The sequence below is a fragment of the Crocodylus siamensis genome, chromosome 5 (assembly GCF_052110815.1).
Source record: "Crocodylus siamensis isolate JL-2025a chromosome 5, ASM5211081v1, whole genome shotgun sequence".
NCBI classification, from domain to species: Eukaryota; Metazoa; Chordata; order Crocodylia; family Crocodylidae; genus Crocodylus; species Crocodylus siamensis.
The window spans coordinates 161647819-161671386 of NC_143399.1; the positions used below are offsets into that span (position 1 = coordinate 161647819).

At 44.2% G+C, this 23568-nt stretch overlaps 1 protein-coding gene across 2 annotated transcripts in view; it reads right to left on the reverse strand.

The window, feature by feature from the left end:
- The window catches only part of SCIN (scinderin), a 90679-nt gene extending 76462 nt beyond the window's left edge, over positions 1 to 14217 (reverse strand). The window contains exons 1-3 of one of the 2 annotated variants that reach the window (XM_090046895.1): positions 13719 to 14217; positions 6408 to 6562; positions 3752 to 3913 (exon numbers count right to left, since the gene is read on the reverse strand). In XM_090046895.1, the coding sequence (XP_089903021.1) occupies positions 3752 to 3913; positions 6408 to 6562; positions 13719 to 13917 (516 nt within the window). In that variant the 5' untranslated portion in view covers positions 13918 to 14217. The remainder of the gene's footprint in view (positions 1 to 3751; positions 3914 to 6407; positions 6563 to 13718) is intronic. The other variant, XM_090046894.1, reaches the window with a different exon arrangement.
- Positions 14218 to 23568: the final 9351 nt, after the last annotated feature.

Sequence of the window (23568 nt, forward strand, 5' to 3'; positions counted from 1 at the left end):
GGTCCAGAGGAGGGCCACTCGTATGATCAGGGGACAACAGGACAGGCCCTACAAAGAGAGGCTACGGGACCTGAACCTGTTCAGCCTCCAAAAGAGAAGGCTGAGGGGAGATCTAGTGGCATGTCATAAACTAGTCAGGGGGGATCAGCAGGCATTAGGGGAGTCACTATTCCCCCGTGCACTGCCAGGAGTGACCAGGAATAATGGTCACAAGCTGGCAGAGGGCAGGTTTAGGCTAGATATCAGGAAGCGCTACTTCACTGTCAGGGCGGCTAGCATCTGGAACCAACTTCCAAGAGAAGTGGTGCTGGCTCCTACCCTGGGGGTTTTTAAGAGGAGGTTGGACGAACATCTTGCTGGGGTTGTTTGACCCCAGTATTATTTCCTGTCATGGCAGGGGGTCGGACTAGATGATCTGCTCAGGTCCCTTCCGACCCTAGAAACTATGAAGCTACACAATCCATCAAGAGCATTAGGGCTGTATGAAGCTTCAGTCCCTGATTTGATTCGGCCCAATTTGGCGGCCAAATCTCCAAATCTGAATCAATCAGGAGACCTTTTAATCTCTCTGAATCAAATCAGAACCCTCTGAATCAATTTGGAGAGATTCAGAAAGATTCAGAGATTTGGATATAGACACAGCTTTAAATGTTTTTTCTACATACCTCAAGGTACCAGGCAGCTTGTGAATGCTGCGATGGTGGGGCAGATAAAGTGTCCCATAGGTGCCTGGGAGGCTCCCCAGCATGCTCAGCAGCAGACCCAGAAGCGGACCAGAAGCACTTCCAGTCCACTTCTGAGTCTGCTGAGAAGCATGTGGGGGGGCTCCTCTGCATCCCCTCAGCATGGTAACTGATGTCTCCTTGGTCTGGGGGGGCACCCAGGGTCTCCCCATAGCTAATCACTGAGCTGGTGGGGTGAGGGGCCCCCAGCATGCTCAGCAGCAGATCCGGAAGTGGACTGGAAGTACTTTCGATCCACTTCCGGGTTTGCCGCCAAACACACAGGGGGGCCCCCCTGCACTCCCGTGAGATGCTTCATCCACGACCTGCATCTGGTAGCTTGAGGCATGTAAAAGAAACATTTAAAGCTGTGTCTATGGCCGAATCTCTGATTCTCTGAAGCAGCATCGAATTTTCAGATTCAGCTGAATCAAATTAGGACAGTGATCTGAATCAATTAACTGAATTACTGTTCCCGATTGAGGCTGAATCCAAACTGAATACAGCCCATTTTGCATAGCCCTAAAGAGCATTACCTGCTGCCAATATCTTCTCCGAGCAAAAAATATAAGAAATTATACAATGAACATAACTCTCTCCCTATGCCCCAACAAGATCGATCAGGACATATACTAGGCGTTTTTCAGGAGGCTACTTCCACATAATGCAAGTCCCAACTCTTTCATAGTAAAGTCAGTTTATAACAAGAGTTTAGAGTTCCCTAGTTAAGAAGCCCTCATCTCAAAATCCGTTTCACTTGCTGAGCATTTTCCTTCCCAAATTGTTCAAGTTAAAACTTTAGCTGTAAGGAGAAGACTCCACATTTTTCCCTCACATTGCTCTCATACTTTAAATATATTAATTGATATACACACAGATGTGTCAGGCATAATTAGAATCTTAAACTTGTTTAGCTAAATGGATTGCATTTAAATCATGATTACATTCCAGTTTTAATATAAAAATGAAAAACAAAACAGATGCTAAATGCTAATTCTACAGCCACACTTCCACTGCTTATTTGAATCAGGGAAACCTCTGTATGAAGTACATAAGAAAAGCCATCTGCAGAAAGTCATTCTCTATACTTTTCATTCAAGAGCCTGAAGGTAGGGGATTGCTTCTCTTCATCCCCTTCTGCTCATCAAAAAGATTATGTTCAAATATCTTCAACATGTTGTAAACATTGTTGGAAACTGTGTCTTGAAATAGAGGGTGCAGACAGAAGTGCAGCGACCTGCTGTAACTGAGAACACTTTGCAGGAAGCATTCTGAGTTATAACGATCCCTTGGAACAAACAGAAGTTCACTGTTGGTTCCACGGGGATAGGGGAATCTAGCTGCCGGCTCCCAACCTGCTGCTGGTTTCCCCTAGCAATGGCCCTTCCTCCCTGCCAGCCTGTCCCTGTTTCAAAACAGAAGGGGAAAAAGGGATCAGAGGGGGCGGGGAAAGGGAGAAAAGGGATAACTTCGTTCTAGGGATTCCCCAGCCAGATCTGAAGGTGGGGCTTCAATTCATCCACCCCACCCACCCTTCAGATTGAACTCCCTCTGCTCCCTTTCCCCCCCCTTCCATTCTGAAAACAGTGACAGGCAGTGCACACAGAAGCATGCAATGAGCGGTCAAATTTTCACCCGATTAGCCATTTTTGAAGCTGTCTGTAGCTGCGCGCTGTGTTTGGTCATGGCTATAAACTGCTTTCTGTGGCCAGATCAGGTGAAAATTGTCACTTCTGTCTGCACCCACAGGAGCCTCTAAATAATTTTACAGTGAGCTTATCATTGTTTTAATATATGTAGTAAGATTGTTATAGCAATGTTATTTTTATAGTTACGTTTAAAGCACATTCTTTTTGATGCAAAACCACGTAAAGGGATGAAGAATATTAAGTACTTAATCTTAGGCAAAGCCAATTTCCTCATTTAACAATTGTAATCTTTTGTTCATTCCTTGTATAAAGAACAAAACATCATAGGAATCATGCATGTAAGAAGAGCAGAACATAGAAGGTTAAGCCCTTCATATGTCTCTTTAAATGTATAAGGCATGCAGAGACAGGGGAGCAGCTGGCTACTCCCCCGTCTCAAGGCATATTGCACCCCAGCTGGCTGAGGCGCAGGGTGCCACAGTGCAGGGGCTCCGCAGTGTGCATGATGGGGGAGCCGGCAGCAACGTGAACAGTTTAACGTGCAACATGTGTGGTTTGTAACCTGGCAAGGAGGCTTGCAGAGCCACAAACTGAGTGTGTCTGCATGCCTGGATCCAGCCAATGGGTCCATCTACCCATGCCATTTAAGGCGACACGATAAACTCCAGTGCAAGCTTCCCAGACATAGTATCTGCACATGTGCCCAGGATCACAGAAGTTTGAGCTGGGGTGCAGCAGCCCCAGGCTGGCAGCAGGCTCAGGTGGGTCAGCCCTGAGCTTCAGGTAGAAGCTTTGGAGCTGGCTAGGACACGAGAGTGAGGGGCTAGGTGGCAAGCAGCCCCTAACTTTAGCATCCTTGTGCCCCAGCAAGCCCTTAACAAATTACACATGCATTTCAGTGCACGTAATTAGTCTACCATATGTTGTACTATCCTACAGTGAAATTAATTAATTTACTGTGCCTTAATATCGGCACACATGTAGATGGTGACAATTTACTGCAGAGCTAATTAGTCAACTCTGCAGTAAAGGGCATGTGTAGATGCACCCAGTATAAGCAACTGAAACAAGCAAAATCCTGATCATACTGAAGTCAATATTAAACCATTCAGTGATGGGGTGGGTCACAGCTTAAGTCTAATCTGATTTATTATGTTCTGACATTAATAAAAATAAACTTTCCAATGTTATTCGTGAATACTAAATCACAGAACCTCTAAATCCTCATATGTTGCTATATCAGCTTTCTGAGGCAGTAGGACTTCCATTTGGTTTGTATGCAAGTGAGAAGATCAATATATACACCCATTATATGATCCAGACTTAAGTAAAGATGTGGCTTTTATTGTCTCAGTATCTTAGTTTTAGAAAAAAACTTACAGTTCCAAGATCAATAATGAAACAGTCGCCTTTGTTGAAGCTGGCCCAGCTGAGGGGAACTTCTGTGGCTCTTACTACACGCCGGCCCTTGATATGCAGAAGCCTCTGTGCAGTCAGATCATTAGTGACCACATGTTTAAAGCCAGAAGCAACACCACCTGCCTAAATATAAAAAGAGCATTAGAAAAAAACAACACTTCGGTTAAAGCTTTTTTCCCCTTGTGAATTTGCTTTTGATGCATGACAACAGCAAGTGAGAACCCAGACCTCAGACATACATACAAGAGACGCACAGAGTGTACTTTGAGCTCATCAGTACTGACCACAAACCACCAAGAGTATCAGGCAGCCAGACCTTGCCCCTGCATTTCTATCAGCAAAAGGAAGCCATTTAAATTCAGCTCCCTGGTGGTGTGGGACTACCCTTGGATTCTGCCCTGACATTAGCAGCACACATCCCTAGGAAAGCCTCTGGAATAAGGAATAGAGAAAGTGGCACCAACTGGTCTCTTCACATTCTCTACAGCCATGTGGAGGTATCAAGTACAGCCTTTTGGCGACCCAAACTGTTAGGGCAGAAGTCAACAGGGCAGTCTATACGGACAATACAGTGTGAGCGAAAAAGGAAGGGTGATTTTAAAACAGTTCTTCGGGACTACATCTAGACAGTTTACTGGACTTGGTAGTGGCACCCAACATAATATGCTGCTCCATACACACTAACCGGGAGCACTGTAGATGCCTCTCTGTGGTAACTACCTATTACCTATCCCTTAATTAGCCTGTGGGCAGGCTAATTGAAACTACAGAATCAGTTACTCTATCCCCAGTGGGGCAGTTACAGCTAGTTCAATTTCTGTTGCAGAAAAGCATGCATAGAACAAGGCAGCATGTTTGAGGGTTATGCTTTGGATACAGTAAGTCTGTGGTCTAGACATGGCATGGAGTGAACTTCTTTGGTGTGTATACATGTGCTTGGGGAGTGTATGGGTGAAGACGGCACTTTAACTAAAGCACTCGGAGCATCACGTGTATCAGCATCCCCACGCTGAAAAATGGCAGTGGGGATGCTTTAACTAAAGCTCATTGAACACTTTAGTTAAATTGCCCCTGCCACCATTTTTCAGCATGGGGTCGCTCAAGTTTGCTGGAGTGCAGTAATTAATTGAGTAATTACAGTACGTCGGAGCAGCCTTGCTCCATGTGTATAGGTGCCCCTTGTGCCTAACATGGAGTTTCTATCCAGGAAACAACATGACTAAGTGCATGCTACTACAAAGGAGCATTCATAAACTCTTTTCCTTAGAGCTTAGCCTGACCTGGACCACATGTCTACATTCAACACTAAACACTTCACAAACTGTCCAAGAATCCATCTACATAATTCTTGATAAGGATGAAGAAAGAAGTAGGAGAATAGGTGGAACCTTGGTGACAACTCCGCCATTCCCTGAGGGTTTCATTTATTTATTTAGTCAGAATTGGACAACCTAAGTACAATAACCCTTCACACGGTTGTATTGAAAGAAGCACCACTGTGAATTTATACTGAAGCACACTTGCTTATAACACCTGATTCTTCAACTTCATTATAATGTTATATTTTCAGAGTGCAACATCTAAAAACGAGGTGGGTGGTGCAGGTTGAAGATTTTAAGGTTTTGAAATGTTGAATAAAGTTTGATTATAATTTGTTTACAAGAGCTGGCTTAAAAAAAACCCAAAAAACCCAGCAAACATTTTTAATTAATCTAGTTGGGAAGGAAAACCAAAAAGATTTTTTCAAGCCAAAAATAAATAAATAAAGGAGGGGTATCTTCTACATTGTTCTTCTTTCTCATCTATCCCCATGCATTGGTTGCTACATGGAACCAAAAGCAGAAATACCCTGAAGGAAGAAGACTGCGCTTTGTTCCTCTGGTATTTATCACCCACCTATGAGCAGACATGAAAGAAAGCCTCAGGATTGTGAGATTGCAGAACTGAACTGTTAACCCTTATGCAAATCTCAAATTTTTGGGCAACTTCCTCCACTTATAACAGGCATGTGGTGGACAAGCAGGAAGCACTTTTCTGTTAGGCTGGACAACCACGGTCAGCAGACTTTAAGCCTGTAATGTTTTCTGAAAAATATTCCTTTTCATGCCTGTTCTTTGTCAATAAATCAAATAACACCTTAGGCTGAAAATACTGCAGCTGTAATCATTTCTGTTACTTGGAGAAAAGTACGAGGCTAAGTACCAAAGTAGAAGCAGATCACATATGGTTATTACTGCAGACCATGATATTTCTATAAAAAACAATTGTAAAATTACAAGTAGAATCTGTTTTTGCAAAAGCTCTAAGCAGAGGAATAATAAGGCACCCAGCTGCCTGAGGCTGCTGCAACATGGGAGCAGCAGAAACTTCCAGCTGGCACAGTAGTGCATCTGTGGTAGCAGCTGGTGGTTTTCTGCCCCTTCCCTGCCCCCAGCCTCACCTTAAATCAGTGCCTGGGTCAGTCACCCTGCCCTACCGGTTCTAAGACATTAAATGTGCCAATGGGATTACATTTTATTAAATGTAGGTAGAAAGCAAAACATTTTCTTTTGCCCAAGAGGGGTTGTTTCTGCCTTCTGAAAAAAAAAAAATAAAGGTGTTTTTGAAGGTGATCTACCTTGTACTTAATGCCGTCTTTGAAATATCCAACAAAATCAGTAGACTCATATCCTTGAATTTCTCTACTCTGCACAGGCTTCCCTCCTAGGTAGTCATCCATCTGAACAGCATAGATGGCTGCAGCTGCACTTTCATCCTGAGTACATTCTTTTCCTGAAATTATAAGAAATAGTACACTTATTTAACAATTCAACCCAACGTGTTGCCTAATAGATTTGTGGTTTCTTAGGGCTACGTTCAGCAGATTATATATTTGGTATATTCCAACATTTCCTTCCCATCAGAGTTCTGACCCTTCAGCAAAAGCATTGAACATCCTTCAGGACCATGTCTTAGGTATTCTCAGACCTGGCTTTCTATAGAATGAAACAGGAGATGCAAATATCTGATTCTTTCCCATCTCACCTTCCCTGAGTAATACAATTTGAGTTTAATGAGACAAACTATTTTATGTGAGAAGCCGCTTTCATTTTTTTTATGCTGTTATTATTATTTGTTTTGAGCTGAAGCATGGAAAACCCTAGGCAAGTCCAAGAGGCAAAAGACAGTGGTTACTTGGGATACCAATATCCAAGATAGGATGGGGAAACCAAGTTTCCTGAACTGGAAGTACCAAGTTTCCACGTACAATAAATTCAGTGCGTCACAGGGCTGAGGTGGGTGTCAGGACAGAAACCCCTATTTCCAACCCCCAGGCAAGCTGTGCATGGGGCTGGGGCCAGCCCAGCACTCAGACAGAGCAAACAAGCTTTGTCCAAGACTTATAGCAGCCCTGTGCAATGCCGCCTGGGATGGCAGTGATTGTGCTAAGTTAACCCTCGATGGGATCTGGCACAGATGTTCGACTAAGCGCTGTAACAGAAAGTGCTTTAGGTTAGTACACATCCATCCAGGGTTAACTTAAAGTGGGATTTGCATTTTTAATGCAGTTTGTGCATCATGGATGTCTGGTCTGTTACAGCTGCAAAGCACTTTCTGCATGCTTAAAGTGCATTACGTGTAATCGAACCTTAGTGACTACAACTGAAACTTGGTTTTGAGAGGAATGGTGTAGCTGTTTTTACCTGTGTATCAGAGTTTCCTCTGTATACTGTAATCAAATGGAGGGGTATTAGCATAACCAGTCTTCTAAAAGGCAGGATCATACATGTTCCTGGCTTTAAAAGAAATGTTTTAGTTTAGTAGACAAGCAACCCCCACAACTAGGAATCAGCCAGCCAGAAGACAACTATGAGAAATTTTAAAAGTACAGTTTTGATGGGCTTTTCCACCTCATGTAGGATGGACCGGACAAGAGAAAGCTCAGTCCCTGACAGCTTTATCCTGAACAGCATAGCTCAATTCGTTTCCAGATACCAGACCAGTTAGTGTGAGGTCATACACAAGACAACGTTAAGGAGCCAAGGGCAGAATGGTAGTGAAACACTTTCATCTATTAACAGCTGAAGACGGGCACCTGTTTAAAATTACTGTTAAATGTCTTATTAGAATTGTACATCAGTCCATTAGGACTAGATCTTACATCTTTACAGCATGCAATTATGATATAGGGTTCAAGGTTCAAGGAAATAGCCGTTAGAGTACCATTATAAAATATTTATACTGATTACCAACTAAAGTGCATGGCTGGAAAATGGGAACTCCATGCACATTTAAAAACCAAGGATATTAAATGCAACTGAGTCTTTTCATATACCAAATATAACAGGTGCTATGCAAAGATGATTGTTAGTGTGATATTACTTAAAGTCAGGTGAAAATCATTCTAGACATAGAGCAAGGAAGTTTATGGGCCTAATTCTTCATTTGTCTACCTCAGTGTAAACCAAAAAGAGACTCAGGGCCAATTAATATATATTGGAGTTGATCTGGGCTCCTTGGGTACCTATACACATGATTCAATGCATTCTAATTAGAACATGTCAAAGCAGACTCAATTAAATCAAGCACTGCAGTGTCACATGTATTCAGTGGCCCGCATTTCAAAATAGTGGTGGAGGCACTTTACCTAAAACTTTTTGAATGAGCCAATTTGAAATGTGGACCGCTGAATACATGTGAGGACCTACTTTAATTAAAACACCTCTCCACCACCCTGCCCCAGAGCAGGTGTGTAGACACCCCTTGGGTCTACTTGGCTAATTAATTTCTGGGGGGAAAAATATAAAAAACCCCAAGCCTTTAGAATTAGAAAAAGTCATGGACCAGCATGACTTTACTTGTGTGGTTTCAAAGACAGCATCGCCAGCTAACTTTTTCAGTAACTAAGCACCCAGAACATTGACCATCAGATCACTCAATCCTATTTGGCAGCACTGGTATACAAAAACTAAACCTAAACCCCATAAATAAAGCATCCAAAGAGCTCTGCCATATACTACAAGGGTGAACCAGAAGATCCAACTGGTAAATGGATATTAGGTATTAATGATGTTCTAAGGAGGCATGGTTTGAACCAGCCAGTCCTTGGGGGCAAAGCACAAGCTGCTACCCTCAGCAATAACGCCAACCAATACTTGCTGAAAGGAATGCCAAGAGACACAGAGATCTTCTCCAGCCTCAGGAGGATACTTTGGCTAGGGACAGAAATGACACATAAACAGGTATAAGTGATCAGAAACCGATTTAAATGTGTAACACAACAAAAAGTTCAGTGCACATAAACCACTTACAAAATGGCTGAAACCGGTATAAGATAAACCTGGATGGATGTAGTTTCAGACTCCACTGATTGAGGTCAAATCACTTTATTGAAGTTCTGTCCCAGATGCCCCCAAGATTCAAATTAACTCAGTCCCCCAACATCCTAGGATACTTTGCACCTCCTCTCGAGGTAGGCAGGCTATCCTTGGCCCAAGCTGTCTGCTCCAGCCAAGCAAGAAGGCATGCTCTAGCAGCCCCTGGCTTCTGACCTGGGCCATTGCAAGTATGTGGCTGCACTTCTGGAATCAAAAGACTAACCTGTGAAGATTCACCCTCGGGTTTTTTGACTGTCTTAGCCTTTGGGTTCTAGACAGCAGATTATATTAGCTCAGGCAAAGTACTCTGCTAATGCAGCCAAACTACTTCCAGCAGTACAGCTGCATTCTAGCTGGCTCATTTAGCAATAATTTGGAAACCTTCTGCACAGCTCTGCATTGTGCCTGGTAGACCTACTCATATGAACTTTCTCCACTTCCTATTGCACCACACAGGCTGCACAAAAAGGGACTGATCTAACCTATTACACAAGGTTGAAGTCTTCACAGACACAGAGCAAAGACAGCTATGAATACAAGTAGTTAGTTGATGCTGGTCCATTTAGTGCTCTTGCAGATGAGAGTAAACTGTTATATGATCTGGCCCTGTGTGTGCTCTACAGGGGGGGAAGTAGGATTAGAAAAGTCAAATAATTGAGAAAGATCTCTTGAATTCTAAACTCTTTTTTGTGTCACCAGTGCCACATCTATAAATTACATGAGACTTTTGTTTAAAAATGTTTTTGAAGAGTGGAGAGAAGAGCCTTTTGGAATACTTCAGTCAACTGAAGTATGTACACTTTCTGTCTTACAGCATTTGAGAGACTGGATACAAAGGAACTTTTTAAAACCAGATGCACATTTAAAAACTCTGCTGATTCTACTCTAGGCTACAAACAAGAAGCTTCATCCACGATCAAGGTTCTTTTTACACTATATCGATATAACAAAATGACAGTACCTGTCCTGAAGCACTTTGAGTCTTACAATTATATCACAGATAAAGCCTCACTCACTGTTGTAAAGTACACCCTCAAATGCTTTTACTCAAGGTTCTCCCCACATAAGGGAACTAAGTTCAATGCATCATTGGAATACTTCCAATATTTCTTTGGCCCTGTTATATTACTTAGCTTAATTATGGGATCAGGGAGGTTATTATACAAATGCAGAGATTTCATCCCTGGAGCCAATTACCAACTAAAGTGCATGCCTGGAAAATGGGAACTCCATGAACATTTGGAAGCCAAAGATATTAAATGCAACTAAATACAAGCCTGATTTTTGATCAAATAATGAGCCTGAGAGTATGAGGAAGATACACCAGCTAGACACCTAAGAGGATTTACTGTACCATCAGAGCATCTGCAAATGCTTCTCATTACCCTGTCTCCCTAGATAACCGATCCCTGAGGCTTTGGAGGAAAGGGAAGTAAATGTACAAATCAACCCATGCATCAGAAGAAGACAATTCCTTCCTGACCCCTGGTTTAAACCTGCTACATGAGATCTGACTACAATCATTGCCCTCACAAACATTTGCAACAAGATAAAGGTAAAGCAAACCAATCCTATTTTCTATATTCATCCTCTTTCTTCTCCATGAAAGGAAATGAACAGAGACTCATCTCTACAAATGCCAATGCCTGGGATGCTGGAAGGACAATCACAACCATCCAGATGGGCTCCTACCCTAAGCCCAAATGCCTTCTCCCAAACATTACGCAATATGAAGCCTGAACACTCATATTTAGAGCACTATACACCTGCCTCCTCCAGAAGCACCCACTTTTCTGGATACCAATATTTTTTTCTACCTGCTATGCCCTGTTAGTTTGTTCATGAATACAGGGATATTCTAAATAGAAAAAAATCTTAAGAGGCCTCACACTAATAGAAATTCAGTGCAACTTATGCACTTTGCTGTCATATAGGCCCTTGAAGATCTACCCATGTTCTTTTCCTAACAATATGTACTTTGTCATTACCCTTTCACCTCGAGCTTTCACCTCACTCACCTTGACTGACTTGCTTTATAGCAGGAAAAGTTTTCTTGAAATATTTAATGTATTCCCTGAAGTAACTAAATGCATAACTCTAGCTTCCATTTGCACAAAGAACAATGTCTATCTATACCACATGAAGCTATCCTTAGTATAAAGGATATACCACATTTCACAGAGTGGCATGCCTTGGGCCACTTGCAAAGAGAGCCAGACTGTATATTTGGTAAGTATTTATTTGTTTTACATGTGCAAAGATATGGAAAACAAAGATTCCTCAATACTGTATTTACAATATCACCATAAAGCGGGGAAATGTCAACGAACCTCTGTTTTGTACAAAGCCAGAAGTTGCAAACGTGGTTTTCTACACTTTTTAAAGTTTGACAAGCAGAAAACAACTGGTTAGTTCCTATTTCAATGTGGTTCTAATGGTAATTAAAATGCCAGTTCTTATTTTGATCAAAAGTTCTGCAGAGGCTAGGGGTTTATTATTGACTGTGAAGCAGCTCCATACTTTGACCACTATACAAATAATAAAAGATAAATGCAAAATATACAGCATAGTGCCAAAACTGATTAATTTCACTGCAAAGTTTCTCATTGTCAAACCCTGATAATAGCATCCAATGCCTTTGGCATAAGTGAATATCTGTCAAAATATCCTCTCTTCTACCACATCTGAGTGCACTTCTGGCAATAAGGCAGATTTTGTCCAATATTCCACCTATACAATGCCTCTCATTTTCAACTGGAGAAAAATTAAACTGGGTGAGCCCAGTATAACCCTGCCAGGAATAACACTAGATCCACAATTCTGCTCCAAGATTTCTCCTCAACGCATCCAAAACACCTGTTGGAAAAATCAGAGCAATGTTGGGATCCCTGGGAAATGAGGCTTCACACAGACTGCCATGTATTAGCAGATACCTGACAATGGGCGTCACAACCAATTTTACTTTTCATAGCTACATGCAAGCACAGACCTTGGAATGGTGGGAGATAGGGGAGAAGATAAGCTAAAAACGTTTCTACAGCTGCATAAATAGCCTTAAAAAGTAAGATGACATTGGTGACTATGGGAAGTCTCAGTCCCTTGAGATGTTTCCTTTTTCCCCCCTTTAGGATTCTAACATTATACTAACCTGTTTCCTGGAGACTATAGCTGCCAATTGACAAACATAAGCCTCAGTTGTTCTACTCGCTTTGGAAGACCTCGTGCTCACCTAGAAGGTCTGTTTGTACAGGGATGGAGGGAAAGAGGCTCTTTGCTCCCCTCCCCCTACACAGTGTACCATTAAAATGGAAGTCTAGCTGTTCTGTCTACAAATAAATTCAAGATCCTGATGCATGTTGGTGCAACAGCCCTGCAAACTGCCAAACCTTTGGATGCTGAAGTAAGGATTCTGGCCCCAGTAAAATTCAACTGCAAAGCTTCCAATAACTTCAGTGGGCCAGGATTTACGTGTAGATTTTTGGCCATAACCCCCTCCCTTCTCCAACTACACTTTATAGTAGAACTTCTTCTTATGCAAATGCACCCTGGATGCCTCTGCATCCCAGCCCAAACATATCACAAATACCCTGGCTAGATCCTGCTTGGTTTTGGACCTAGATCCATTGCTAAAGTACAGAACACGCTCAGTTCTTCCTTCAGCACCTTAAATTAATGATTCTCAAGCCGGATACTGCAACCCCCTGGGTGCTTTGAGATGTTTTCAAAGGTACCAGTGCATGCCATACAATATTAGTACCGTTAGCTGTGCAAACAAGAGAAACCCAGAAACTTCAAATGGGAATCCATAGTGTTAAAAACATGCTGACCTGTTGCAGTCCTGATTTCTCTGCAGCAGAAAGCCTGCTGTTGTTTTTTTCATGGAAACGAAGAGGGGGTGTTTTCTGAGCAGTGCCTTGAGTCCAACAAGGGGTACCCCAAGTCTAAAAAAAGCACTTCCTTAAACATTTAGACAGAGTTACATACAACACTACAAGAGCCTTCAGGTCTAGGATCTGGATCTGGCAGGTTTAGGCAGAAACCGCTAACAGGGACCCAGTATATATTTACAGTTTAACTAAAACAAAAACTTACCCCCAGTTCACTGTCTAAACTACAGATCTGACACCTGCACCTTGGGAGAAGAGAAGACTGAGGAGGGATTTAATAGCAGCCTTCAAGTACCTGAAGGGCAGTTACAGAGGGGATGGAGCTGGGCTGTTCTCAGTGGCGGCAGAGGACAGAAGCAACGATCTCAAGCTGCCGAAGGGAAGTTTAGGTTAGATAACAGGAAAAGCTTTGACTAGGAGGATAGTAAAGCACCGGAGCAGGTTACCCAGAGAGGTGGTGGACTCTCCATCCCGGGCAGGCTAAAAGACAAAGCTTTGGCTGGGGCCATGTAGTTGGGGCTGGCCCAGCTTTGAGGTGGGGCTTGGAGAAGCCCTCTGGAGGTGGCTTCCAGCCCTCAGTTGCAGATCTCCAAGGGGGGCATCACAGAGAAGTCCCCAGGAGGTGCCTGAGTCTCGGCCACAAGCAAAGAGGGGCAGCGTTTCCTCCACTCCCCACCCTCTTACCCAGCCAGAAGTGCAGCTTGTAGAAGGTGCCGTTGTTCCTCTTGACGGTGTAGAGCACCAGGTAGGCATCTCCCACGTAGAAGTTGCCATGCAGGCTCTCGGGCACCGGCACCAGCTCCAGCTTCTCGATCCTCCAGACCTGCAGCCCGCTCTTCTGGCCGGCGCTGGCAAACTCCTTGTGGTACAGCTCCTTGGCCATGGCAGGCGGACGGGGCGAGCGGACCGCCGGCGGCAGGACAGGACAGGACGGGACAGGGCAGGCGCCGCAGCTACAACTACAGAAGTAGCCCCGCTTCCTGCGGGGCGGGGCGGGGCGGGGCGCGGCGAAGGGGCGGGGCGGGGCGCGGGAGGGCGGCTCGCCGCCGGCTAGCGGCAGCGGCGCCGACAGCAGGAGGGACTCTCAGGAGAGCCCCTTCCCCAGCCCGAGACCCGCTCAGTCGCAGCCTTGCTCCCCGCTCTGCACGGCCCGGGCGCTGCCGGCCTGCCGCCCTCACGCCGCCGCTTCCCTCGGGAGGGGAGAGCCGGTCGGAGTCACTCGGGGGGTCTTTGCCCCCTCCCTCTTGGCATTTCCACAGCCCTGCGTGTTGGATATGGATGGGCTCCCTCCCCCTCAGGAAGGGGGGCTGTGCCCAAAAGCTTGCACAGACCAACTTTTCACTCCCCACACCCAAGTAGGCGGCCTAATAAAAGGTATCACATTTGCCCAAAGGACTGATTGGAGCAAGGAAGGCGCATTTCAGGCAGCTGCTAGAGGCCAAGACTGCTTTTAATTGTTCGATTCCATCTCAGCCTAATGGCTCTTAAGGCAGACACAGTTCTTCAGGTGAATCCGATCTCATTTTTTTTATGAGACCAACTCAAATAGCTGGAAAACTTCTTCTTAGCAAGCGTTCAGGTATAGATCAATAATGGCTCTTAGAGCACTTGGCAAGTTTCGTTTGAAGTGGACCTGATTTCTGTCATGCCTTTTGCTACGGCTACACTGAGGAGGAAAGACTCCTCCATCCTAAGCCGCCTCCAAGAGCAACTCATGGCCGTGTTAGAAATGGAGTATTGTTAGAAATGCACAGCTTGCATCTTGCACCTGATAAGAAAGAAACACTGCCAAGGACTTTTTTCCTTGCCCAGCCTTGCCACAGCTCTTCTTATACTAAATTGCACACTCTCCCCCAGCTTCTCCCTAGCCTTTCTCATGCAGATTACAGAAGCTGGAATTCAACTGACTGTGTCCTTGAAAGAGTGGGGGTTTAAACTCTTGGTGACCTATGGTAGTCTCTGAGCATGCTTAATTAGCTGATGCATATTTACCTCTCCGCCCTGCATACTTAAGTAGTTAATTATAATATACATGTGACGTATGTAGTGATGTAACCACATGTATGCTTGTATGAAACGGAAGTGAGCTGTAAGAGTTCCTGTTTCTGCACATGTGCCCAGGAGGAAAAAGATAAATACAGCCTGCAAAATTCCTTGGTGGGTTCAGAGTAATCTGAGTTTTTGACTCTGCTCTGACCCTATTTGCAAATACACCTTTTGTGCCATCTAATGAGTGTGTGTCTGTGATTTTAGTGGCCTCCAGAGAAACGAACCGCTTTAAGCATCAATTTGGCACCGTCAGATGGGACGTCTCTGGATCACCTCGGGGCTCAGTGACAAGATCGTCTCTGCCACCACGGGGAGTGGGCACCGAGCCGCCTTTTTGGGCTTGCCCAGGGGGTTTGAGACGTGAGTCAGGGTACCCAAGAGATTAAAGGCTCCTGTGCAAAATTTTTGCTTTCTGAGGACGCCAGACACACATTCCGGCATTCTGATCAAGATCTCTGGGGTATCTGAGTGAGTATATGAATTCCCTTGCCCAATTTGGTCCGGATCCGGGAACAAAGACGCGTTCGATTTGGTTTAATACTGGGAAATTTTCGGCCTGGTATATGCGAACCATCTGTAACTAGGATCTTTTGGTAATTGGTGTGCGTTGGACACACTTTTGTGGGCATATGGGTGCGGGTCGCTCCCGTGTAGAAAACTCGGATACGCCTTTAAGTTATATATTACAAAATTTCAGTAAATTTGCAAAGCAGGCAGATTATGGAGTGAAGATGAAAAAGGGTGATTTAATTAAGTTTTGTCAACTCGAGTGGCCAACATTTGGGGTCCACTGGACCCCAAAAGGATCCTTTGTAGTAAAAGAAGTGATAGCTATCCATGAAATAGTTATGTAGAACGGATATTGGAATCAATTTCCTTATATCGATTGTTTGTTGTGGGTGGTTCAAAATCAGCCACCTTGGATTAAGAAATGCTTAGTAAAGTCTCATGTGATGGTTGTTAAAGGAAAGACTCGAGGAGGACCGCCTGTACTCCCTGAGTCTAATGAGGCGGGGAATTCTGAATTGGCTGAGTATCAGACCTGCTCTCCGGTCACTCTGTCGGGTAGCGAGGATGAATCAGACACCTCTTCGGGATCCAGTCCCTCTGTACCACCGCTTCCTCCCTCAGGGAAACCACCACCGGCGTATCAAAGCATACCTAATGATTCAGAGCGTGAGCCTCAGCCAAGTGCCCCATCTGAATCAGGGAATAAGGGCTATTATTTGTGCAAGACTGTAGAATCACAGCTGCTGCTGAACTGCCCGATGCGAGAGGTTATCAGAGAGGGGGGCAATGCAACTTTTGTCTACACCCCATTTAGTACTTCAGATTTATTTAACTGGAAGAATCAGAGCCCCTCTTTTCGTGAAGACCCTGAAAAGATGAGAGACCTGTTTTGATCTATTGGACAAACCCATCGACCCACTTGGGCTGATGTCCAGATGATGCTTCAAACCCTCCTGACCCCGGAGGAGAGGAGATTAGTGTTGGGGACGGCAAAGCGCATTGCAGCAGCCAGGGTAGAAGCGGAGGGAGCTGCTGGTCGTACCTTGCGTGATACCTGCCCTGTTGACGAACCGAGATGGGATAATCATACTGCAGAAGGAAGAGAGCTGAGTGCACGGTATCTGGGGATTATAGCGGAAGCAATGGGGAAGGCAGTGCCTCGGGTTACTAATCTGTCTAAATTGTATGAAGTGAGACAGGGAAGCGAAGAGGATCCCTCAGCTTTCCTTGGGAGGCTGTATGAGCAAGTTTTCGGACCTAGATCCAGAAGCCCCAGATAATCAACGCATGGTAAATCTTATGTTTATTGGTCAATCCGCTGCTGATATTCGTAAGAAGTTACAGAAAACTGAGGGAGGTGCTGGGAAACCGATTTCAGAGCTGGTGGAAATTGCATATAAGGTATATGGGAATCGTGAGCATATGCAGGAGCACAAGGAGGATAAAAAGGCTCAGCGACAGATGGCAGCGCTGGCAGCTGCTATAACTGGAGGTAACCCTGGAAAGGCTGGGATGCAGAAAGGGAAAGGAGAAAGAGTGGGAGCAGACGTTTGTGCTTATTGCAAGGAGAAAGGACACTGGAAGAGGGAATGCCCGAAGTTGAAGGAGAAGAGAGAGGGTGAACCAAGAGGTCACCTCATGTGGGCAGAGGAAAAGGGTGAGGACACAGAATGAAGAGCACGGGGATCTAAGACCACTACCCTTCGGGTTGGAGCCCGAGAAGATCCCATGGTAACCATTAGGGTTGGTGGCAAAAACTTTGAAGCCTTGGTGGATACTGGGGCTACATTTTCAATGATTCCAGAAAAAAAACCCTGTGCAGGAACTAGTGAACAGCATGTACTTGTGGAAGGGATTGAGGGAATGCAATCCCGACTCTCTGTTTGTAAGCCACTTCTCACCAAAGTGGGGGATCATTTGCTTGAGCACTCCTTTGTATATTCTCCAAGTTGCCCGGTTGCACTACTTGGGTGGGACCTACTCACAAAATTGCAAGCTGAGATATTTTTCAGAGACGACCAGATGGTGGTCCAGCTACCTGTCAAGCAGAGCTCGAACTATCAGATGGCTCTCCTGGAGGACCGACGCCCTGTAGTAAGTTCTGAAGATCACATAACTGGAGTAGACCCTTCGGTATGGGCTGATGGAACCCCTGCACGAGCTAAGTCGGTCTCCCCGGTAAGGATCATACTCAAGGATGGGGAGGGGCCCGTTTGGGTAAAGCAGTATCCACTCAGCCGAGCGGCCAGAGCTGGACTCAAGCCATTAATAGAGAAATACAAGAGATGCGGATGGCTAGTGGAAGGGTCCTCACCATATAATACCCCCATTCTTGGAGTGCTGAAGGCAGATGGGGTCTCATACAGACTGGTCCAAGACCTGAGAGCAGTAAATAAGAAGGTCCTTTCAGACCATCCTGTAGTCCCGAACCCACACACGATTTTGACACAAGTACCAGGGGAAGCTGAAATATTTTTAGTGCTAGATTTGAAAGATGCTTTCTTCTCCATTCCCCTTCACCGAGAGAGTCAAAAATTGTTTGCTTTTGAATGGGAGGATCCAGATACTTTCCATAAAGCCCAACTCATGTGGACAGTTCTTCCACAAGGATTCATAGCAGCCCCCCATATTTTCGGACTTGCCCTTCAGAAGGACTTGGAGGAGTGGAAGGGATCACACCCTGCAGTGACTCTCCTCCAGTATGTGGATGACCTGCTAGTTGCAAGCCCAAACTTGCAACTCTGTGAGGAAGCCACCAGGTCACTGTTAAACACTCTAGGGGAAAAAGGATATAAAGTCTCTAGAGAGAAAGCCCAAATATGTCAGCCTCAAGTTACATTTTTGGGATATAAGCTCTCAAAAGGAGTCAGAGCCCTGAGTGCAGACCGCATACAGGCAATCCAAGGTCTAACCTCACCTAAGTCACCCAAGGAGTTACGGGCATTCCTAGGGCTAACTGGGTTCTGTCGACTATGGATACCAGATTATGGTGGAAAGGCTAGACCACTGTATGACTCACTGATTAAGGAGAGTCTCATTAAATGGAAATGGAATAAAGAAATGCAGCATGCCTTTGATCTGCTTAAGGCCTCAAGCATTGCCGCTAGCTCTTACTTGCATTCGAAACACTCCCCGACGGGGCATTAAATTAACCCCATATGAAATTATGTTTGTCAAGCCCCCTCGAATCTTACCCCCTGGGATGCGAGAAAGTGTAACTTTTGAATTAGGTAATAGCGAGCTTCATATGTATGTTATTGCTTTGCAGTCTGTCTTGTCTTCTCTTCACAGGTATGCAGCCTCCTTTCAGCGTCTGCCTTTAGATGTACCGGTACATGACTTCTGCCCAGGAGACTGGGTCTTGGTGCAGCGGTGGAGAAAGGAACCTTTGACTGAGAGGTGGAGTGGCCCTTTCCAGGTACTTCTAACAACCCACACCCCTGTAAAGATTGCTGGCCATGACCGTTGGATACACCATACCCGTGTGAAACAACATCCACGAGCGTCAGAGGACACCAACTCCCAGGACGAACTCACTCCGGAAGCTGAGTCGTCCTTGGAACAAGAAGCCAGCAAGTGGAGCTGTGAACCCACTGGTGATCTCCAAGTGCGCCTGAGACGGCTTAATCAAAGTTCAGAAAATTAGACAAGAAAGTAAAAAGAAAAAGTTTAGGCTGTATTTGATCTCAAGAAAGGGAGAATATGGTGGGAATCTTAATATGCTTTGTTGTTATCTATGTAGTAAGAGAAGCAGGATTGAGCAGCCCTAGCCACCAGCCTATATCCCCGCTTCCTCCAATTGCTCCCCCAGGGACAAATTTGTATGTTGACATGATGGAAAGAATTGCAAGTACCTTCAATCTTACCAACTGCTGGGTCTGTGGGGGACTCCGAGAGGCTGGAGAACAGTGGCCTTGGAGGGCTTTTCCTTTGGCCCCAAAATGGTTGGTAAGTGATAAGGCGGATGTTAAGAGTACTGGTCAAAAATGGGATGAGAACCGCAGCTGGGATCTTTCCCAAGTGGCATTAGGAGAGTACTGTATTAGCAATAATGGTACAGGGAGGAGTTTGGGACATAGCCAGTGTACATGGACATTGAAATGGATCCGAACATGCACTACCTGTTATGCCCTTAATTGCAGCAAGTATGCAGGTCAATGGAATTCTACTGCTGTTAAGCTCCCAAACTCCACGTGGATGAAATGTAACCCATCCACTCCACAATCATCCCTGTATGATGAAGACACCTGCTTCAAAAAGGTCAGAAGGGCAAGAGTATCACGTTTCGATCCTAACATTACAAAATGTCAGGCATATAATGAGACCCGAAGTGAACGATTCATACCTTACTTCTATAATTGGCAATGGGCGCACCCGAATGGCACAATGGCATGGTTTAATAGATATTGGAGTGCCTCAAATGACACAAATGAAATAACCGAGTGCGAGCATAGGGATAAAGATGGCGTATGGAGATGTCAGCTTAAACTGAGTGACCATTACACCGGCCCTTTAGGGCATAGGGACAACAAATACTATCCCCCTCTTTTCTGGTGGAACCGTGATCCCCTGGCCTTGGGAGGGGAGAACAGGGCCTTAAAAGGACATTATTGGATTTGCAGAAGGCAAGCCTATACGGTACTGCCACAAAGGTGGACAGGAACCTTCTGTATTGGGGTAATTGTACCAGCTTTCTTTTTGCTACCATCTGAGGTTGGAAATAAGTTGGGAGTCTCTTTGTATGATGATTAGAAAAGGACCAAGAGAAGTATTGATGTAAGTTTGACACGGGGTGGCTCCCAAAAGTGGAAGGAGGATGGGTGGCCCCCTCAAAGGATTATTGAGTATTATGGATCAGCTACATGGGCTAATGATGGGAGTTGGGGATACCGGACACCAATATACATGCTAAATAGAATCATCAGGTTGCAGGCAGTCTTGGAAATAATTACTAACCAAACTGCCACTGCTCTCGAGTTACTGGCCCGACAGAGTTCTCAGATGAGAGAAGCCATATACCAAAATCGAATGGCCTTAGACTATTTACTCGCAGAGGATGGAGGAGTCTGCGGAAAGTTCAACCTTTCTAATTGTTGTCTCCAAATAGATGATAACGGAAAAGCAGTCTTAGAGATTGCCAAAGAGATTAGGAAAATAGCCCATGTACCAATACAAACATGGGAAAACACATGGGATAAAGACTGGTGGTCTAATCTACTTGAAGGACCCTGGTGGAAGAAAGTAGGGTTTGTATTTTTGTGTGCTCTGACTGGTTTGATTTTTATTCCTTGCCTTACTCCCTGTCTCACTAGATTGATAACCACCACAGTTGAAGGGATGCAAGTTGCAGCAGTCCCCCTCAAAGCGCAGACTGTAGCAAAAGTCATGGTACTCAGAAAAATTCCTCATAATTATCTTGATCTGCCTAAATGAAAATGGGGAGCAGAAAGCATCTTGAGGGGGGAATATTGTTAGAAATGGAGTATTGTTAGAAATGCACAGCTTGCATCTTGCACCTGATAAGAAAGAAACACTGCCAAGGACTTTTTTCCTTGCCCAGCCTTGCCACAGCTTTTCTTATACTAAATTGCACACTCTCCCCCAGCTTCTCCCTAGCCTTTCTCATGCAGATTACAGAAGCTGGAATTCAACTGACTGTGTCCTTGAAAGAGTGGGGGTTTTAAACTCTTGGTGACCTATAGTAGTCTCTGAGCATGCTTAATTAGCTGATGCATATTTACCTCTCCGCCCTGCATACTTAAGTAGTTAATTATCATATACATGCGATGTATGTAGTGATGTAACCACATGTATGCTTGTATGAAACGGAAGTGAGCTGTAAGAGTTCCTGTTTCTGCACACGTGCCCAGGAGGAAAAAGATAAATACAGCCTGCAAAATTCCTTGGTGGGTTCAGAGTAATCTGAGTTTTTGACTCTGCTCTGACCCTATTTGCAAATACACCTTTTGTGCCATCTAATGAGTGTGTGTCTGTGATTTTAGTGGCCTCCAGAGAAACGAACCGCTTTAAGCATCAGCCGTACTAGTTTCTTCAGCCCAAGCCCCAGAACCGGTTCCTTTCTAAAATGAAGTACCAGTCAATCAGCAGGGCCTGCCTGGAGACATCCTTTCTTCAGTCTAAAATTAGAAGAAAGTGAATTGTGAAGAAGCTACTAGGGAAGCAAAATACAACTGGCCAAAGTAACCCATTCATTATGGTTGTTAATCTCCCTGTGCTGCCTGCTTATATCATTTGCACATATGGTTTGTTTTTGTGAGCAACTCTTATCTGACTTCTTGGAATTATTGCCATTTATGCTTGTTGCAGGGCTTGGATTTACCAGAATCTGTATGTCTGTTCCCAGAAGGCAACCATAACTCTCCCTACCTCATTACTGCATTTCCTTGTTCGGTACTGCTGCTTCTGCTTCAGCAGAGGCTCCTCAAAGAATCCGTAGGAAAACCCCCTCCCGCCCCCCCACCCCCCCAGGAGTCCGGATAATTAGGGTTTTTTCCATAGACATTATAAGAGCAACACTTCGTTTTAGGGTAAGGAAAACACCAAAAAACAATTAATCAAACCACAAAGCCTAGTTTTCTCCAACCCCCTCCTCTTTAGGCACCCAGTTCTTTTATAAAAAAAATAGTAATCCTTTATCTCCGTCACCCCAGCATTTTTTCCCAGTAAAAAAAGTTAAGGCAAATTACAGTAACATGACTCAGTGGATAAAGGTTATTCTGGATTGATGAAACTTAAACCATCACTGGCTCAGAATAAATTACTTATTTTCAGATCTAAAACCATCTTCGCATCAGTTCTTGCTCCATTTTCAGACTCATAATTTTTCCACTACATTCTCCTAGCAAGTTATTACAAGATAAATAGTCTTACACGTTGCTGGGCCAGGATTATATGAACTGTCTTTAAATCAAATAGGCCTTCAATGCAGACATAGCCCTTATACAATACTCCCCTGAAGCTAATTACAAGCAGAACCACACCCTAAAATACTTTTTTACCGATTCTTCTTCTTTCTTTTTTTCTAAACTCTCCCAACTACAAAATAACTAGTAAGGAAAGGGAAACATATTATCATACATTCTCCCATCATAAAAGCATTTGCCCCCAAATGTGTTGTTTTATTCTTAATCAAGAGAAAGCAAAATGTTATCATATCTAAACTAAATCTTAGTATTGCTTTATCATACTTACGGCAAGACATTCCCTTTCTGTAATCCTTTAGGGTATGGACACAGGCAAGCCTTGGTGCAGGTTATCCTGAGGTTATTTCAACACACCTCCATAAATTAGCAACACCACTTGGTCCCTCATTATACCAGCCTTGATGACATGGACGGACAGAGCAAGATGCAGTCTCTGCTTCATCTGGGTTGTCTTTAAAAAAAGACTTCATTTCAGTGTACACTTTGCATCTGATCCTCTGCTATGTCCACGTGAGTAATTTCTTTGGCAATTTGGACCCACCATATACATTGTAGTAGACATTTTGTCCACTATAATAAGCACTGCTAGTTATTTGTCCTTTGGGGCACATTTCTTTTCATTTGGTGAGTAAATCCACACTACATCTCCCCCAGTATAAAATGCTTTTCATTCACTCCATATGTTCCATGGCAATTCCAAGCCATTTGAAATTAAGCAGAAACAGAAAAACTTTAGGTATTATTAGGCCAAGAAATTTAACCAATTTAAGTTTCAGTATGACATCCTCCAAGAAGTTTAACAATGTTTTGTTCATAGATAGCGTCAAGTTAGATTGTCCATTTTTGCCAATACCAACTCTTCCTTTAACTTCTACTCACTTATGCCATGTAGGTTGGTATACCCCTTTCTCACTCTAGTTGAGATTTGCCAGTGCTGACAGTACTTAATGAATTTCTCATACCTAAATTGATTTAATATCTTTTTTAAAGTGGCAGGCTGCCACAATTGGATATGTGCTAATGGTTTTGCC